Source organism: Ostrinia furnacalis, unplaced genomic scaffold, assembly GCF_004193835.3.
Source record: "Ostrinia furnacalis isolate ACB-3 unplaced genomic scaffold, ASM419383v2 OfSCF1535, whole genome shotgun sequence".
Taxonomy (NCBI): Eukaryota; Metazoa; Arthropoda; class Insecta; order Lepidoptera; family Crambidae; genus Ostrinia; species Ostrinia furnacalis.
Window position 1 is genome coordinate 300970 of NW_021131774.1, and position 16833 is coordinate 317802.

The 16833-nt window shown below is 39.7% G+C and overlaps 3 protein-coding genes across 4 annotated transcripts in view; all 3 read right to left on the minus strand.

The window, feature by feature from the left end:
• Window positions 1-843, minus strand: part of Treh-2 (trehalase-2) — a 70622-nt gene extending 69779 nt beyond the window's left edge. Inside the window, exon 1 of one of the 2 annotated variants that reach the window (XM_028304857.1) lies at window positions 634-843. The gene's annotated coding sequence lies outside the window, so the exon portion shown is untranslated. The remainder of the gene's footprint in view (window positions 1-633) is intronic. The other variant, XM_028304862.1, reaches the window with a different exon arrangement.
• Window positions 844-2020: 1177 nt separating this feature from the next.
• On the minus strand, window positions 2021-8817 carry Vgn (vitellogenin). The gene is made up of 7 exons (XM_028304855.1): window positions 8739-8817; window positions 5767-7963; window positions 5482-5695; window positions 4308-5301; window positions 3347-4225; window positions 3071-3254; window positions 2021-2879 (listed from the first exon to the last, which is right to left on the minus strand). Exons 1-7 carry the CDS (start codon window positions 8767-8769, stop codon window positions 2051-2053), a joined length of 5328 nt encoding a protein of 1775 aa, XP_028160656.1. The 5' UTR covers window positions 8770-8817; the 3' UTR covers window positions 2021-2050.
• Window positions 8818-11480: 2663 nt separating this feature from the next.
• Window positions 11481-16301, minus strand: LOC114353044 (zinc finger protein 418). The gene is made up of 6 exons (XM_028304852.1): window positions 16205-16301; window positions 13914-14959; window positions 13660-13758; window positions 12882-13000; window positions 12246-12407; window positions 11481-11727 (listed from the first exon to the last, which is right to left on the minus strand). Exons 2-6 carry the CDS (start codon window positions 14830-14832, stop codon window positions 11491-11493), a joined length of 1536 nt encoding a protein of 511 aa, XP_028160653.1. The 5' UTR covers window positions 14833-14959; window positions 16205-16301; the 3' UTR covers window positions 11481-11490.
• Window positions 16302-16833: the final 532 nt, after the last annotated feature.

Below are 16833 nucleotides of genomic sequence, written 5' to 3' on the forward strand. Positions count from 1 at the left end.
TCAAGTGTTATGCAAGGCAGTGTTATTGCCTACTATTTGTTACTTATCTAATGTGCATAGTAATAGTGTCATATAGGAAACTTTGCCTACAATTTTCTCACAGGTTACATAATGCTGTTACAGACAGTCAGATGTTTTAAATACTAAATAAGGTATTAAAATAAATAATATTGGGTCATTGGTAGTAAATAAGATTCTTAAGCTTAATAATTATCTTTTTTCATTCTTGAGTTTAATTATCACAATATTATGATAATTATTAAGATAACATAAGCTAGAATAGCTTGCTAAGTGGAATCATGTATTTACTTGCCTTATGTGTGGTTATATCCAATAAGTAAATTAAATTGAAACTTCTTTTTGAAAGATGTAGGTACAGAAATGTACTTACCCAATTCTTCTTTCGCATCACAAATTCTTTAGATAAAAAGCACATATTCCAAATTATCAAAGAAATTATGGTCCATTTTAACCTAACAATATGGTATTGGGAATTCTGATTTTAAACCCATTTAAAAATAAAAATGGCATTGATTTAATTGCTACAAAATTAAAACAATATCCGCAAGTATTTGCAATAAAATAATTGAATAAAGAATGAAATCAAAGCAGTTTAAAAATCGAATCACTCACCTTACTCAGCAATGATTGGAAATCAGAAATTCAAAATCACACAGCGCCTGCGTCGTAACTACACTTCCTTGAAAAACACTTGCCCCGTAAGTAATACAGTTTTCTTAACTTTTGACGTGATTAATATGATATTTAAACAATCACATCCAATTAAAAATCTTGAAAAAGAAAGATGCGGCTCATACACGCAATCTACGATTTTGACACATTGGCTTGACATCTGTCTTCTGTCAAATTACAGCTGATTTCGTAGTGATGTGCAGGGTTTTGGATTCTGTCATTTAAATCAATATTTCGTGATCGAATGAAAAGACAAGTTAGTGAATGAAATACAGTGTATTGCATTGCATGTGATAGAAAGATAATAATGTTTTATTATTTTTTTGCGAACTTTATATTCTTAGTCATAATAATAGGTATTTATTAACCTAAATAATGTGGGCTAGATGAAAAATGTTAAACACTTTTTAGAATGTTGACAGTTGGCATTGGTAAATTATTCTATAAAAAACATAATATTTTAAGTTCAGAGCAGAATAGATTAAGCCGTTATGGTTACCTTCTCGAATGACGTTAGCAAGGTAACCAGGGTAAGCTTCTGCTCCCCCTGAAACTTGATGCTGGGCATACTTAATTATTAATATCCCTGAGGGAACCACCGCTGCCTAGGGAGTTCCACCAACAAAATTAAATAGTTCTTAATGGCCAAAATATCGATTATTTTATTACGTTCCCAACACTAGCAAACCATATTGCTGGCGGTTGGATGGATTGTATGGATGCGTTCGCTTTCTACGTAACTTGCCTACTTGCTATCAAGTGCGTTCTTCGAAATTAAAATAAAAATTAACTGAAAACTGAATGAAAAAAAGATTTATGATAAGAAAGGTAATTTGGTATTATTCTATGAATTTTGTTGTATATCAAGAGATATTGTATGATGCTGGATGGTGCTTAATATTCTTATATTAAACTCGGAATTTCGTGTGTGTGGTTGGCCTCCTAAATGTATGCCTGCCTACCTATTTTAAAAGTGGTCAGAAGGAATAAAGAAAATAGTAAATATTATGTAAAGTAATTTTTGTATTTTTTTATTTTCTCATTTGCTTAATTTCTATTCTAAGTTCTTGATAATACTATAATATTTAGAAAATCACATTGAATACATAATTGAAATGTATAAATTACATAAATAATTATTTTTATTTACAATCCAATCATTTTCTATAAATAAATAAGAAATTCATTTTAAAATATATTAATTAATAAAATTATTTAATAATAATTCCAATTAAATATATAAAATGTCTAAATAAATAAGTTATACCATCGGTGTCCATTTTCTAGCCAAATTGTGATTCATTTTATCAATTTTATCTACCTACTAATATCGTTTTCCTACGTAACAAACTATTTATTAATAAGCCTTGCACGATGTAGGAACACGGAACCACTTGGGTTGCTGCTCTGGTACTCCAGACACTTGAGGGTTACTGCCCTGTCGGATCTGGTCTTTGTACGAGTTGGACATCTCGTCAATCTTCGGCATGCAGATCACCTGGGCAGCCTGAGTCTTGAACCCTTCGGCACGGCAGTGAGCCTGGCAAGAGGGCAGAGGCCTAGACGTCACACAAAACTCAATGTGATCCTCATAAAACTGAATCTGCTGTTGGATCTGGCACTCTTCGCGAGATTGCAGATAGCTTCTCACTTTGTACAACTTCTTACCAGACTTCTGATCTTCAGCGTCACTGACTTGCATAACATTTTCCCATTCCTTGTCAGAAGGCAGGATATCTGTGTACTCCTTTTTGGTAGGGTACGACAGTTTCTCGGCCTCAGCCTGGAGTTCCACGGTCTTGGGGTCACATTCAGCATCCTTCAGAGCGTATGAAGCAGCATAGTGGTCTGGACGATCGACTAGACCGCTGGGGATCAGGTAGTCATCACGAGCCTCGCCGTTCATGTAGCCGCAAATGCCTCTGATGTTGTTACGGTTTTCCTTGGCGAGAACCACCAGCCTGACACCATCGTAGATGACTTGGAGACGTTCTTGACGGATGTTCAGGATCAGGGTACCGTCGGGCAGAGTGTAGTACTTCAGAAGAGGCTTCTCGGAAATGTCGTCCCAGTAGATGGTCAAATCTCCCTCGGACACTTTCTTGGCGTTGGTCTTGACTTTCAGGGTTAGTTTGTTGCCTTGAGGAGTAGGCGTTTCGATCTCCAAGTCCTTGCCATTGCGCGATCTGAAAAGGCAGAACATTGATTAAATACTTAACCATTTTTAATTTTGAGGAGCACTATTAGTTTCATACTGTTATTATAACTCATAGAAAACTGCACATAGTGAACTAATCGAAGGTATAGGTACTGGTTAGTTATTTGAGGTTGAGGTTGCTTTCTAAATTACGAAAATATAAGGTAACCTGTGACTTACTTGTAAGAAATGTACATTTCCAGTTTGTCACTAGGTCTTCTGGCCAAGACGACGAGTTGTTCATTGGCTTTACCGACGCGTTTGCCATCATCCTGCATCACTACATGCCACGAGCGCGTCAGGGTGTAGTCATAGCTGCGGTTACTGAAGGTCCTGACCTTGCTTGCATCAACAGTACAGAATGCTGGAAAAAGGAAAAGAAGAATAAGTATTGTAAGAGTAATTGACAAGGCCCTACGACGCTTGTAAAAATTAAGAGTCGATTGAAATACATACGTAAGTACTGATGACGCGTGAAGTAGTTCAGGACGCGTTCATGAGGCTGGATGGGCTGGTAAATAGCAAGAGCACCAGCAGTCACCCTTGGGATAGGCACGTTGGTAAAGCGAGCTTCACCAAGTCTTGAGCTGAGGACCAAGTTCATTCTGTTCTCCAAATACCACATCTGCGATTCAATTTCGAGCTTGCCTTCAGGCGTGGTCTTCATTAGGTTGACATCTGAGTTCCAGTATCCAAGGTGTTCAGCCATTTTGTACGCACGGAAAACCCAGGACTTAGCGATGGGGCTCATGTCCTTATATGTCACTGATGCTTTAAGGTAGTCAGGAGCGTGTGCGAACACAATCATCCTATGACAAGCTTCCTGGTAGTTGTTGTTCTTTTCCATTTCCTTGGCGCATTTCTTGCCCAACTGGTGTTCTTTGAGCTCCTCAGTAAACTTCTTGGTGCGTTCAGATTGACCTTGCACGTGGATATTTCCGTTCTGACCGAATTTGACGTCAGCCTCGAAGTGCAGCTTCATGTCCTTGTTAAGAGCTTCCAGGAAGTTAAGAGGATTAACCGTAGGCTTGTTCACGGTTGCAACACCGTTCACCTGGTTGTTTCCAAGCTGAGCGGAGTTTCTGGCAGCGAAGAAAGCATACTGAATCTTGGGTTCGACTGGGTTATTACCCATCGCAGCGGTGAAAACGAACTCGTGCTTCTGAGGACCCTCAAAAGTAGTGCTGATGTCCAGAACTTGAACCTTGGACATTTTAAAACCTGATGCCACGCGCTTAACCATTTGTCGGCGACGGTTTTCACTGTTTGGAGCCACATCCTCGATGTTTGAGGCCACAAGAGGTTGAGGTGCTTCCTTTTGGTTGAAGAATGTATCTGCAAGAAAGATATCCGATATAATTTTTTATTCGTTTTCTGGATAGTATATTGTGTTAAATGGAATAGAACCAAAACTTACCTAATACAGCAGTTAAAGTGATACGTTTGTTAGAGCATTGCTTGCCGAGATGTTTGAGGTTGAAGTGTGTCATAGCAACATCCTTTTGGAACAGAGCCTGAGCGATGTTGGTAAGTAGGTCCTTCGATTTTATCATTTCGCCCACGTTCTTGTAGTCCGAGGAATATGAGTATCCTTGTAATTGGAATTGCTGGCCCACTGATTGGCCAAACTTGGTGTCGATTGCTACTACCTTGTTCTTGCGGGTAATAGCTTTGGTGGAGGGATCCAGGGATGCAGGCACAAGAGACTCTTTCTTCTGGTTGGCGGAGTATGGCCATACACTGTAATGGACGATGGTGTCATCCTGGTCAGGGCGTAGAGGTTCCACGCTCACCTTCAGCTCCCTAGACTTCAATTCCATTTGCATTTTTAAGGGCAGGTTCACTTGCAATTTGCTGGTCACACCAACGTTAGCAAGCTGGTTGGAAATGGTGTCCATGAAGCCAACACTACCGTCAATGTTTCTGGCGAACGTGAAATGGATTTCCTTGTCGATGTTCGCTAAGTAATGTTCGTTCTTCTCGGACGGAGGGGTGATCTGGCCTTTAGATTTTTCTTGCATGTGAAGAACGGTGGGCACCTTGTACTTGAAGATGAAAGGCATACCCATACTGACTGGGAACATAATGGATACTTGAGCCTGGTTCACTACTTTAGTGTAATGTTTCTCAGTGCCTTTAGCCAAGTCAGCCATGTTTTGGTTAATTATAGCAGAAAGTTGTTCAATGTCGCTCTCACTGAAAGTGAAATACCTCTCTTGGCCTCCTAAACTGAAGTACAACGCAGCTTCAAGTGGGTTCTTAGGTTCGGGTTTAAGTTTCAACATTTCAGAGATCTTCTCAGCAGAGAATTTGTGGTCAGCCTCGGACCTAGGATGAGGTTTGCTGATTTTGTCCATTTGACGTTGGATGGCGTTCATGAAGTCCTGTACGCTTGAGAATGAAGCGCCAATCTGTAATAAATAAAGAAATAATTTTAAATATAAGTACAACAGAACTTAGTTTATACAACTTAGCGAATAGCCCAGTGGCTTTCACTGCTCGATTTATTTAATCAGCCTCTTTATCCTACACACTGAAGTCGAAAAATAAGCAGCGGCGCACTATTTGGTTCTAATAACTTTGATACTCACTGTGTTCATCTTGTTCCAACCACCAGCCTTGGTCTTGAGGGTGTACCTAATGTCCTTGGGGAGCAGACTGTCTTCACTTCCAATCTGCGTGTAGGCTCTCAGTATGCTAAGTTCGGACTCCATGTCGCTAAAGTCATTTAAGTATTTGCTGGAGTACTGCTTGCCATAATTCTGCTTAGTCACCATCCATTTAGCAACCTGGGCGGTCCTGGCACTGTAATGATAGGCATGTTAATACATTTGTTGACAATAAAGATTTGTTAATATTAAAAAAATAAAACTTACAGGTCCCGGTAGTGGGGGATCTTCAGTTCAGCAGCCGATATAATGCTCTCCTTCAGAACAGCTCTTACATGCACGCTGGGGTCGTTATGGGTCATCTGAGCCATCGCTTGCATCATGGACACCGTAGGACGCGCCATGAAAATGTTGTCGATCGCAGCCACTCTGACTTCATAAGGCTCACCAACGTTCTTCAGGATGGTGAACAACACAGCCCTAGCAAACACATCCTTCTGGTGGGCCAGAACGCGGAGATTCTTCACCATTTGTCTGCGGAGGTAAGTGGAGACTGGGATTTTACCCTCAATGTACGGAGCGAATACGTTCAGTATTCCACGGTGTCCAAGGTTTCCGATAGCCTTGATGTACACCTGGGCCTTGTTACTATCGCCCTGTTGAATAGCCTGTTTCAAGTCCTCAGAGAGACGAGGCAGGATTTCTTCAAGAACAAAGGCATCGTGCTTGCGGGACAGGCGGCCATACATGTGGGTGGGGTAGAAGGAATGAGCGGTCTCGTTGTTAACCTGGCCCATGTTTATGAACTTGGTTGCCGCAATCAAAGCGGTGCTGCTGAGGTACTTCTGCTGTCTAACCTCATCGCTCACAGCCAATTTGAAGAACTGGATCATGATATCCTTGGTTGGGTAACGAAGAGAGTACACCAAAGAAGCAACAACTTGAGCGGCTTCCTCCTCTTGGATCTTCTTATTTTGAATCCAGGTCTTGATTTGTTGGAAAGCGGGCATGGTACCAGCTTGCGCAACTGCATCACGGTAGACCATCCACATATCGGCCTTAATTTTGTTATTGGAGGATTTAGCGACTTCAATGCCACGGCTGGTAAGGCTAAGCTGTTCCCAGCTCATCGACGCGATGACGCGAACGAGAATGTTGAACTTGGTCAGGAAGTCAGCCTTAGGCATGTTGTTAGGGTTTTGCAGTTGCTGGGCTAGTTCTTGCGCGAGCTTTTGAGCGTTCATTGGGTTTTGTTTCTTGTCAGCGCGAGTCTGAGGCATCATGTATAGAGCAGCGTAAGCGGGCTGGTTGTTTTCGGGAACGTTATCATTCATGAAGATCGAACCTTCGCTGGAACTAGCTGACATGGAGCTGCTAGCTGCCTTTTTCTCCTCAGATGAATGCACCGACCGGCGCATGCGATTAATCTTCTTTTCAGTAGTAGCCTCAAAAACCTCATCAGCTTTGAAGTAGTCTTCTGCAGATTCATCTGATGATGAACGGTCAGTGATCATAACACGCTTGTCAGTGATGGAGTACAATAAGTTGTTGATTTCACGGTAGTGTTCTGGTTTCTGCCATTCAGCTTCAACGTCTTTCTCGTAGGAAACTAGGTACAGTTGGACGTAACTGAGTACTTCGGCCTTGTCCTTGCCATACATTTGAGGGTTAACATGAACGGTGCTGGTGGTCTCAGACTTGTAGATAGGGCCTTGTTTGCCGGATAGGATGCGAGAAACGGTCGCACGTCGGATGAACTGCTCTTCGTGGTTCCTGTGAGCAGCGCCAGACCATTCAGAGCCTTCAGGAACGCCGAAGTGGTAAGCGACGCGGTGATGGCAGTGTCCGTAGTCCTTGGTCTTGGAGATCATGATGGGTTCCTCGTCTTTGATGAATTTGGGGAGCTCACGGCGCCATTCGGGGACGGCTGGGTAGACATCGTATTGAGTCTCACAGTCGCCGGTGACGTCAGTCTCCATCTTCCTGAAGTGACCCTGCTCGGTTTTCTTGTCGTAGCCGGTCTCGGGCCTGCGGACATGTCTGTAGGTGGAGAGGTCGAGCTGGAGAGCGCTGATGAGACCCTTGAGGAGGTTCTCCTTTGCGAGAGGGAGATCGGAGGGGAGGTTGAGAGACTTGATGCGTCCCCCGTTTATGTTGATCTCGAAGGGCTGGTCGAGTTTGTCGACGGGTTGGTACTTGAGGTCGGAAGGCAGTTGCCTGTTTCCGGGAAGTTCTTGGTGGACGGTGGCGTGCTGTGGGTTCTCGAGGCGCGCCAGGAGGCGGCCGGGGGCGTGGGCGCGGACGACGAAGCGGGCTTTGAGGGCGCCGCCGGTGCTGGGGCCTTCGGGCAAGCGCGCCAGGGTGTAGGCCTCCACGTCATAGCGGTAGACGGTGCCCACGCGCCATGGTCCCTGCTTCAGGGCCTCGACGTCCGAGCTGCTGAGGCGGCCCGATGTTACGGCCGCTGGAAATTAAATTAACACAAATATTAATTAAGTATTAGGAAGTTATTTACCCTAATGATTTTAGATGGCTTTGTAAACCCAAGTAGTTTTCCCCTAAAATGATAAGAAAAATATTGAAATATTAACGTAAATTTCAATATTTTTTACTATATTAATTTCGTTTTCAAGAACTGGGAAATTAAGTAAATTCACTCAACTCACAAATAAAGGATGTACACGTACACAAACTACTAAAACAGGCTAAAAAAAATTTGTCAGCCTCATTCGACAGATAACAGCACTAAGCCTGCCTTTCGTGCGATTGTATAGAATTAACTTTTTCCCTCGGTTTAGCTAGCCACAAACACATAAATTTAATATCACATTGAGTATCTTATTATCGGCCGTTTGGTGAAGTGGTTCGAAACGGACTACTATTCCGGAGGTAGCGGGTTCGATTTCCGCACAGTACAAACATTTTTGTGTGCATGAACATATTTGTTTTATTGGACTGGGTGTTTTCTATGTATGTATTTACAAAAAAAAAAGTATTTAAGTAACTATGTTTATATCCGTTGTCTAGTAGGTACCCATATTACAAGCTTTGCTTAGGTTGGGACTAGAAGCGCAGTGTAAAATTTCCAAGGATATTTATTATTTATTATTATAGACATCAGACTGGACAGATATAGCACTAAGTCCGCCTTTTGTGCAATAAAAACACTAGCTTTTACCCGCGACAGCTCGCGATTCATAAACAAACTTTTAACTTTAATATTATTAGTGTGTACTTACCGATCAACGTAGCCAACACCAAGATCTTCATAATGCCACTCTGGTAGCTGCGAGTGGTAGTACGAGAAGGTCACTTCTGAAGATGGCCGACGGAGCACCCCTTTTATATGGAGCTGTTACACGAGTCTAGGGTCTAGGAACCAACTCTGACCTTAGATAGCAACATTGTATTCGATGGACTGATGATACGTATTTAGTTATTTACGGATAGCGAGTTTGTTGACGATATCAAGGTGAAATTTTCCGGAAAACTTTAAACGATGATGCTATGACGCAGTGACGTCCATAACAAACTTACTTACCTGCTAAACAATGAAGTAAAGGTAATCTTAGTAGTAATACATACTTAGTTAGTGTTTTTTAAATATTTTTTTATCCACAACGAGCTCTTGACTTGGCCTGTATTTCACCTGATGGTAAGTGATGACCAGGCCGAAGGTGGAAGCGAGCTTCACTCGGAATCCTCAACCACGGAGGAACTGGCTATCTTACCTCTAACTGCCGGAACACAACAATGCTGTTAACATTGTTGTTATGGCGACAGACTTAGGTAAGATGGTGGTAGCTAGCCAGGCGGACTTAGAAATAGCCCTACCAAACCGAACAGAAAAATCTGCCCCCACTGGGAATCGAACCCGGGACCTCTGCGTCTGAAGCAGGTGGTCTTACCACTAGACCACAGAGGCGGAGGTACTATTTTGCAACAAAAATATTATGTCGACTATAAAAGGAACGATCCAAAATCCATTGAAACTTATTTTCATCATCATCATCATCATCATTTCAGCCATAGGACGTCCACTGCTGAACATAGGCCTCCCCCAATGATTTCCACGGGCGGGTTGGTGGCGGCCTGCATGCAGCGCCTTTGGTGACAGGAATGAGGTAAAAGTAAAAACACATTTTTTGTTCAATAAACTATAATATCAATTAAAATTGAGCATCTTAACTGGAAATTAAATTTTAACGACAGTAACTGCCTAAACTAATTGCCTAAAACCAGGCACTCCTATTTAAGAGATCTAATATGGAACAATCTTAAAATATAGGAGATTCTTTGGAAAGCGAGCTGTTTGTACATACTCATCGTACGATGAGAATTTTGCAACTAAGACTAAATTAAAACTAAAATTAGTCACTAAAATTGACATGGTCCTTAAATAATTGAGCAAATATAGGTGCACAGTGGAAGAATATCTTATTCTATTTAAAAACGACTTAGTCTTACCTAAATAAAATTTTATTTAGGTACAGTCAGCCCCGTATAGTTCGTCATATCCAAAGTGGCCAAAAAGTTGACAACACGAACTTATTCCAATTGTAACAAAGACGTGTTGCGAACATTGTCGGCCGTTTGGTGTGTAGTGGTTCAGAAACGGACTACTATACCGAGAGCTCCCGGGTTAGATTCCCGGCCGGGCAGAAATTGAAATTATGAATTTTAATTTCTGTGACAGGTCTGGGTGTTAATATGTATAATATATATGTATTTACAAAAAAAAAGTATTTAAGTATGTTTATATCCGTTTTCTAGTACCCATAGTACAAGCTTTGCTTAGTTTGGGACTAGAAGCGTAGTGTAAAATGTTCAAGGATATTTATTTATTTATTTTATTGTAACAAAGACGTGTAATTAGCGAACATTGGCTACTTTGGGTGCCACGAACTATTTCACGCTGACTGTATCTAGCAGTATCCTATTTTTTAAATTAATAAATAGACAATTTGTATTCCTACACATGCATAACTTATGTACAATATAAGTACATGTATATTTTTATTGTTCTAATACTACGTTTAGGTAGAGAAGTTTTTAAAATCCTAATTAAGTACTAAAAACCTAAATGTCTTTTTAATCGAGATCTGTGTCAGACACAAGCCTTTCTATAATGTCTAGAAATGAGCACAATTAAAAAAAACGTTATAAATAAAATATACACAATAACTTTAACTTAGATGTAAAATCTTATAATATTTAAAAAACAATAGAACGTAATATTGTGTTTTCAACACAAATCAAATTTCGTATATTTAGTTGAGCCAATTTAGATTTCAGTCTATAAATTGAGCTTTACTTTTTAACTTAACTAATAAACCTTATTAATATCTATGCGTGAAAGTGAAAAACAACTTTGTTAAACAATTTCAGACTGAAATAACACAATTTGTTTCATTTTTAGTTGAGTACCCAAAAATCCAGGATCTACAGTTTGGTCGGGACTATATCCACCTCTCGTTCCTACCACTGCAAGTTACTCATGTGTAGCCAGGATCTACAACTTGACCGCCAATAAAAACCCAACCGGTGAAGGCCAAGTTTGTCCCGGGGGAAAGTTAAACTGGCATTGAACCTTATGATGGTTTGGAACCTTGGACATTGGACCCTGGAAACTGTTTACCTTGAACGACAGGGGCGTAGCTACCGCCGTATAAGCCGTATCAATGATACGGAGCTCCCGGACTTCAGCACCCCGGATAAACCATTAAACAGAATTTAGTCCTAGGTTTTTTAAGAAATTAACCAAGGTCCCGCGATGGAAGGAGTAACGTTTGCTCAAAAAACAAAATTTTGCAATGACGTTTTTTTAAGATGAAATGGGTCTTGAATGTCTTGATCCTCGATGGCCTCTTCAAGTAGAAAGGGCCCAATCAATTTTGATACAGGGCCCATTTAAAGAAATTACTTTTGAACGAGCTGTCGTTCAATACTAAGAATGCTACTGTTGAACCAGCTGTCTTTACATAGTTGTCTCTACATCCTGTGCATCTTTGGCACAGTAAGTTTATCCCGTATACACCTTAAAGTCGCCAGTTTGGCTGGCGAGCTGGGCACCAGCTGTTCATGGTCTGGTCTCCTCATGGGTCTGGAGGGTGCTATGCAGGTTCTGGGTGCGTTGGCGATGTGAGGGTGGGATTTGACGTGCTTCCTGAGGGAAGAGGGATCCGTGTACCTCTTGCCGCAGCCAGGAGCACCGCAGGCGTACGGCCTCTGAAATAGAAGGGAGGATTGAGTGACCTTTTTTCTGTCTACTTCTTACTGAAGACACCCCTCATACTACAGACTTTTTCAGTCGATAGTTGGGTCGGCTTCAAATTTGTATGAAGATTTGAAGAATCGCCCGATATCAAATCGGTGTAATGTGCGCACTTTCATACGGCCAACTAAAAATCTGTATTTTGTACTAAAGTACAAATCTGTATTTTGTACTAAAGTTCTGGGCCAAAGTTGACCCCTAGGGCTAAAGCCCTAGGGGTCAACTTTGGCCCAGAACTCGTAACCGAAACGCGCGTCTTATGTGCTTACCATGAGTTTACGTTAGGTGAGCTCGGTAGAGAGTGCGTCAAATAATCTATGAAGATTTTAGTTCTTGATAGTAGCCGTTAGCGGCGCAGTTCAATCTGTCATACATTTAAATGTCTTTTTTTACGCAGCCGCTAGCATGGTAAGAACACTGTTGTGGATCTTCAGGTAACTCTATTAGGTACTGTGCTAATGCTACTGCTTACCGCATTGAAATGAGTCCTTTGGTGCTTAGCTCTATCCGAGGAGTTGGAGAAAGCCTTCCTACAGTGAGGTGCTGGGCAGGTGTAGGGTCTCTCGCCGGTGTGCGACCTGATGTGAATCTTCAGGTTCTCCAACCGGGAGAACGCCTTGCCGCAACCAGGGTGCTGGTGAAAATGGGGTAAGTTAGATTGTTTTTAAGTACATAGTTATTACAACTAAAAAGGTTCTAAAGATCGGGCAAAACCTTGTCTCAAGGATTTGGCGCTCACATGGAACTACATATCCAAAAATGTCTAAAAATTGTAAGTTACAAATACGTCACATAACATCCCAAATAGTAAGAAGAATCATTCTAGTCTAGTAAGGGAAGTGTCATAATAACATCTAATACGTCAAATTTAATCTGGGTCCGATGGGGACCATAAACCATGGACCGTGGATGAATGGGACTATTCCCATCTCTCGTTCCCCCCGCTGCAACTCCTGTGATCCGTGGATGTCGTAAGAGGCACTAACTAAGTGGAAAATGTGCCCATATCAGGTTTTCCCATCCCGTCTAGCTAAAACCTCCACTTGCCTATGGTTAAAAGATCGTGTTCCAGTAAGGGAGATATGACCTGGTGATGATGATAACTTACATGGCACCGGTTAGGCTTGTGTCCGGAGTGGACGCGCATGTGTATGAGCAGCTTGTAGCGCGCGTTGAACGGGCGGCGTGCGCGCGCGCACTCTCGCCAGAGGCAGCTGAATTCGTCGCCTGGAAGAAGAAAACAGAAGTTAGATTACTTGATAAAGAAGCAGTCGCATTTTCAAAAGGGTGAGTCGGTCTAATTAAGAATTCTACATAAAGTAATTTACGTGACAGGTACAATTGGCGATCACATCCTTGAATCCCTTTATATGTAGACGAGGGGGTTATGCGTCCCCATACTCTTAGGCCAGTCTTAGGTTGTTTAGGCCAGTCTAACTACAACTACGATAAGAAACACCCCATAATACTACTACGTCACCACCCACTTACAGAGTTGATAGTTGTTGACTTTAATAAATTATTATTGTCATCCATACGTGAGCAATATTGACCTGGGCACGGCAAGCAACTAGTAAACAAAATAGTACATAAATGTGTGACGTGTTTCAAAGCTAAGCCTAAGGTAGTGTTCATCGCTAAGTACGTCTTTTTTGTACAAGCTAATTTACTTTGCTACTTGAAGCAGCTGAAAGCCATTACTAGGGGTAGCTAGGTATTTCAGTTCGGTTGTTTTTAGTTTACATTAAATGCCTGAAAAAGATCTGTAACGAAAGTACTCGTGTACTAGTACATAATAACAATGTCACCTTTGAGACCCGTCTTAATTTTAAAAGGAACGCTAAACTTGAAAATCTGAAAAAGTATCTAAATGAGGGATTTCTTACCTTTGTAGCTGTTGACATGGGCTCGCTCTATGTGCTCCACCAAGGTGTTTTGATTCGGGTACCGCTCGTAACAGTGTTCCCATAAACATACTTTTTCACCTAAAACAATAATAAAATACATTTTATCTAAAAGCTATTAATAAAGTTACAGTTTCTGAAACTGATTGGAGGAAAGTTGCATTGCTACGGCACGTGTATGGGGCTTTTGACATTACTTAATTAGCAAAATTAAAAAACAAAATGTTAGTTTATACCTTGAATGTTTTCCTTTTCTGCTTTCGCTTCATTCTGCGCCTTCCCCGACTGATATTCTTCATTTTCATTCTCGAAATGTAGACCGAAATCATCTAAATTAATGAAAAGATCTTCCTCGTCAAAGGTTTCGGAATTTTCGTCATAATAACTCGAACTCTGTACATCACTCTCAATAGATTCTGATACTGATACTTTCCGATTACCAGCTTCAAAATTAAATTCTGTACAACTGGTAGGGGTATCAGGTAAAATGTACTGCTTCTCAGCATCCAAATTGTACAGTATGTTATTTGGATAGCTGTAGTGATCTAGATTTTCTATTACTACTTCGTTGTTTGGAAGGACCGTCTCGTTTACATTGGTATAATTGTGCGATTGATCTTCTGTAGTGTTGTAACAATATCTTTTGGAAAATACTGTTTCTATTGAAGGCAATAGGTTCTTTTCATTAGTAGCTGTAGACAGGTATTCTTCGTTGAAGCCTTCAGGTGTTAATCGGCACGTTTCGCCTTCTTCTCTACAAAGCTCATCAATTAGCGACTCGTCGTCTATGTAGTCATTTGTTTTGAATTGTTTGTGCTCCGTCACTTTGGTATCTACTGAGATATCTTTTTCTTCAAACTCAATGCTGTCTAGATCTAGCAGCACCTCTTTAATATTCTGTTCGTTTATACTACTTTCAATTGCATTGTTCATACCTCCAAAGTCATTAACATTGTTGGTGTTCCAATTATCTAAGACTTCAAAATCGAAGCTCTCTTCGACGCCATATTTAAAAGTGTCTTTTTTCTTATTTCCATGTTCTAATTCTAGGTTGAATTGACTCATGTAATACGCGTGAAGGTCTGTGACGCTGTCATTTCTGTCTTGGAACAACTCGTCTTCGTCGTAACACGGCATGATATCATAGTCAGCCATGTTGCTAAGTTCATTTACCTAAGGTTCTGTAGTCTAAGAGGTGTACATATGGCGGTTTGCACATGTGGTTTTGCTATTATTATAATAATAAACTTTCTCTTCGTCCCGTAACGCGTGGCCTGAGCATCTGCGAATTATAAATTTAATTATTACATATTATTACAAGTTAGCACACGTGTTCTGTTGCCATCTCGATGTTAAAGGAACTAAGGAAGTGTTTTTTGTTGCAAAAAACTTGCAGGAAAACAGTTGGATGGTTAATTAATTGCTTTTGGAGTAATTAATGTGGTAGAGTTCAACGTTTTGTAGATGATTGGAAGGATGTTGTTTAGGTAGATGAATGTGAGGTTGATGGCCTAGGGAATTATTTGTAAGTGCCACATATTGCGATTTTTTATTATCGTTATACGATCAGACAGATAAGGTTTTATTTTAACATAATATTAATGTACTTCTCTTACTTATTTATAGGCACACTAAAATTATTGTTAACTTCAAATAAAGTTTCTTAGAGGTTTTCTTTAAACTTTAATAAAAATACATTCAATAAGAAGTAATGACATGGTCTAATTAGAAATTATTAAGTACTTAAACACGTAAAGTGGAAAAATAAATTATTAATAAAAGTAATGAAAATCAATAAGGGATTGAAAATTGTTTAAAAAAATTTTTACTAACACTGAAATAAATTCAGACTGAAAACTTTAAAAGCTTTACAGTAATAAACGCGTTTTATTAAAACCATTAAAAAGCAAGTCACTTTAATTTCTACATCCAAGTTTTTAAGACCAGATAATATTTGAAAAAACCTAGAATTAAAGTAATGAAAGTCGATAACGGATTAAAAATTGTTTAAAAAAAATTTACTAACACTGACATAATTTAGACTGAAAACTTTAAACCCTTTACAATAATAAACGCGTTTCATTAAAAAAAAGCTAGTCACTCTAATTACTAGATCCATATTTTTAAGACCAGATAATATTTAAAAAACCTTTATCTTTATGAAAACAAAATAAACTAAACGAATCCCTATAATTAATTTTCATAATCGTATGAGATAATATTTTAAAGTCTCGGTCTTGTTTACAGGTGTTTTAATCAACACAATAAGTAAAGAATACATTGAAAATGGTGAAAGCGACTTAATAATGATTAAGGTTTCTTATCAATTATAACAAATGTAACTAAACATTAATCTCACTATTTTAAAATCATTTGAATTATTTTAAGTTTCAACCAAAGTTTTTAAGAATTATGTCAAAATTACAGCCAACTATTTTCCCGCTAAGTTCATTTTTGACAAATTTTAAAAATAAAAAGTAATAAAAAAGAGATCATATTATTAGTCTATTAATAAAAATCTACTCACCAATAAAAAACAAAACGTCAAAAGTTATCACAATCAAACGTCACAAGTTTTGGCGCGAACTGTCAAATTTGAAAATGGAACCACAACCGCACTCTGTAGAGACAGCATCAGGAATAACTGAAGGGATAAACTGGGGATAGCGAAAAAAATACTGAAACCCGTAACACATGGTGCTAACACACCACCAAAATAGTTTTGCACTTCCCATGCTTTATTATCGCCCTTAAAACTAAGGGCTTAAAGCTCAGCAGTTACAGCTGTTGATAATTTAGTAAGGTGTGGTGTTTACGGCTCTTTGGCGCCATAAGTAATCCTTTAAAGCAAGTTTTATAGATTCATTTGTCATTTTAATTTCTAGTAAGAACCCAAAATGGTTTCTAAGTTGCCCAAATTGGAGTTTGGCCTCATTTTAAGATGTTTTCAGTAAAAAATGTGCTCATAAAATTTTCTAGAGCTTATTCTGCCGTTTTAGTAAATAGTCACAAGATTATAATTTATGGTTTTCGAAAAAATCTTTAGAATTACTCGTTGATAGGTAAATATAGCATCTTGTTTAGTGTACCTACGACCTATTAATAAAAAGGAAAATAATATTAATGGAATAGATAGAATGGAATCGGCAGTTTTAT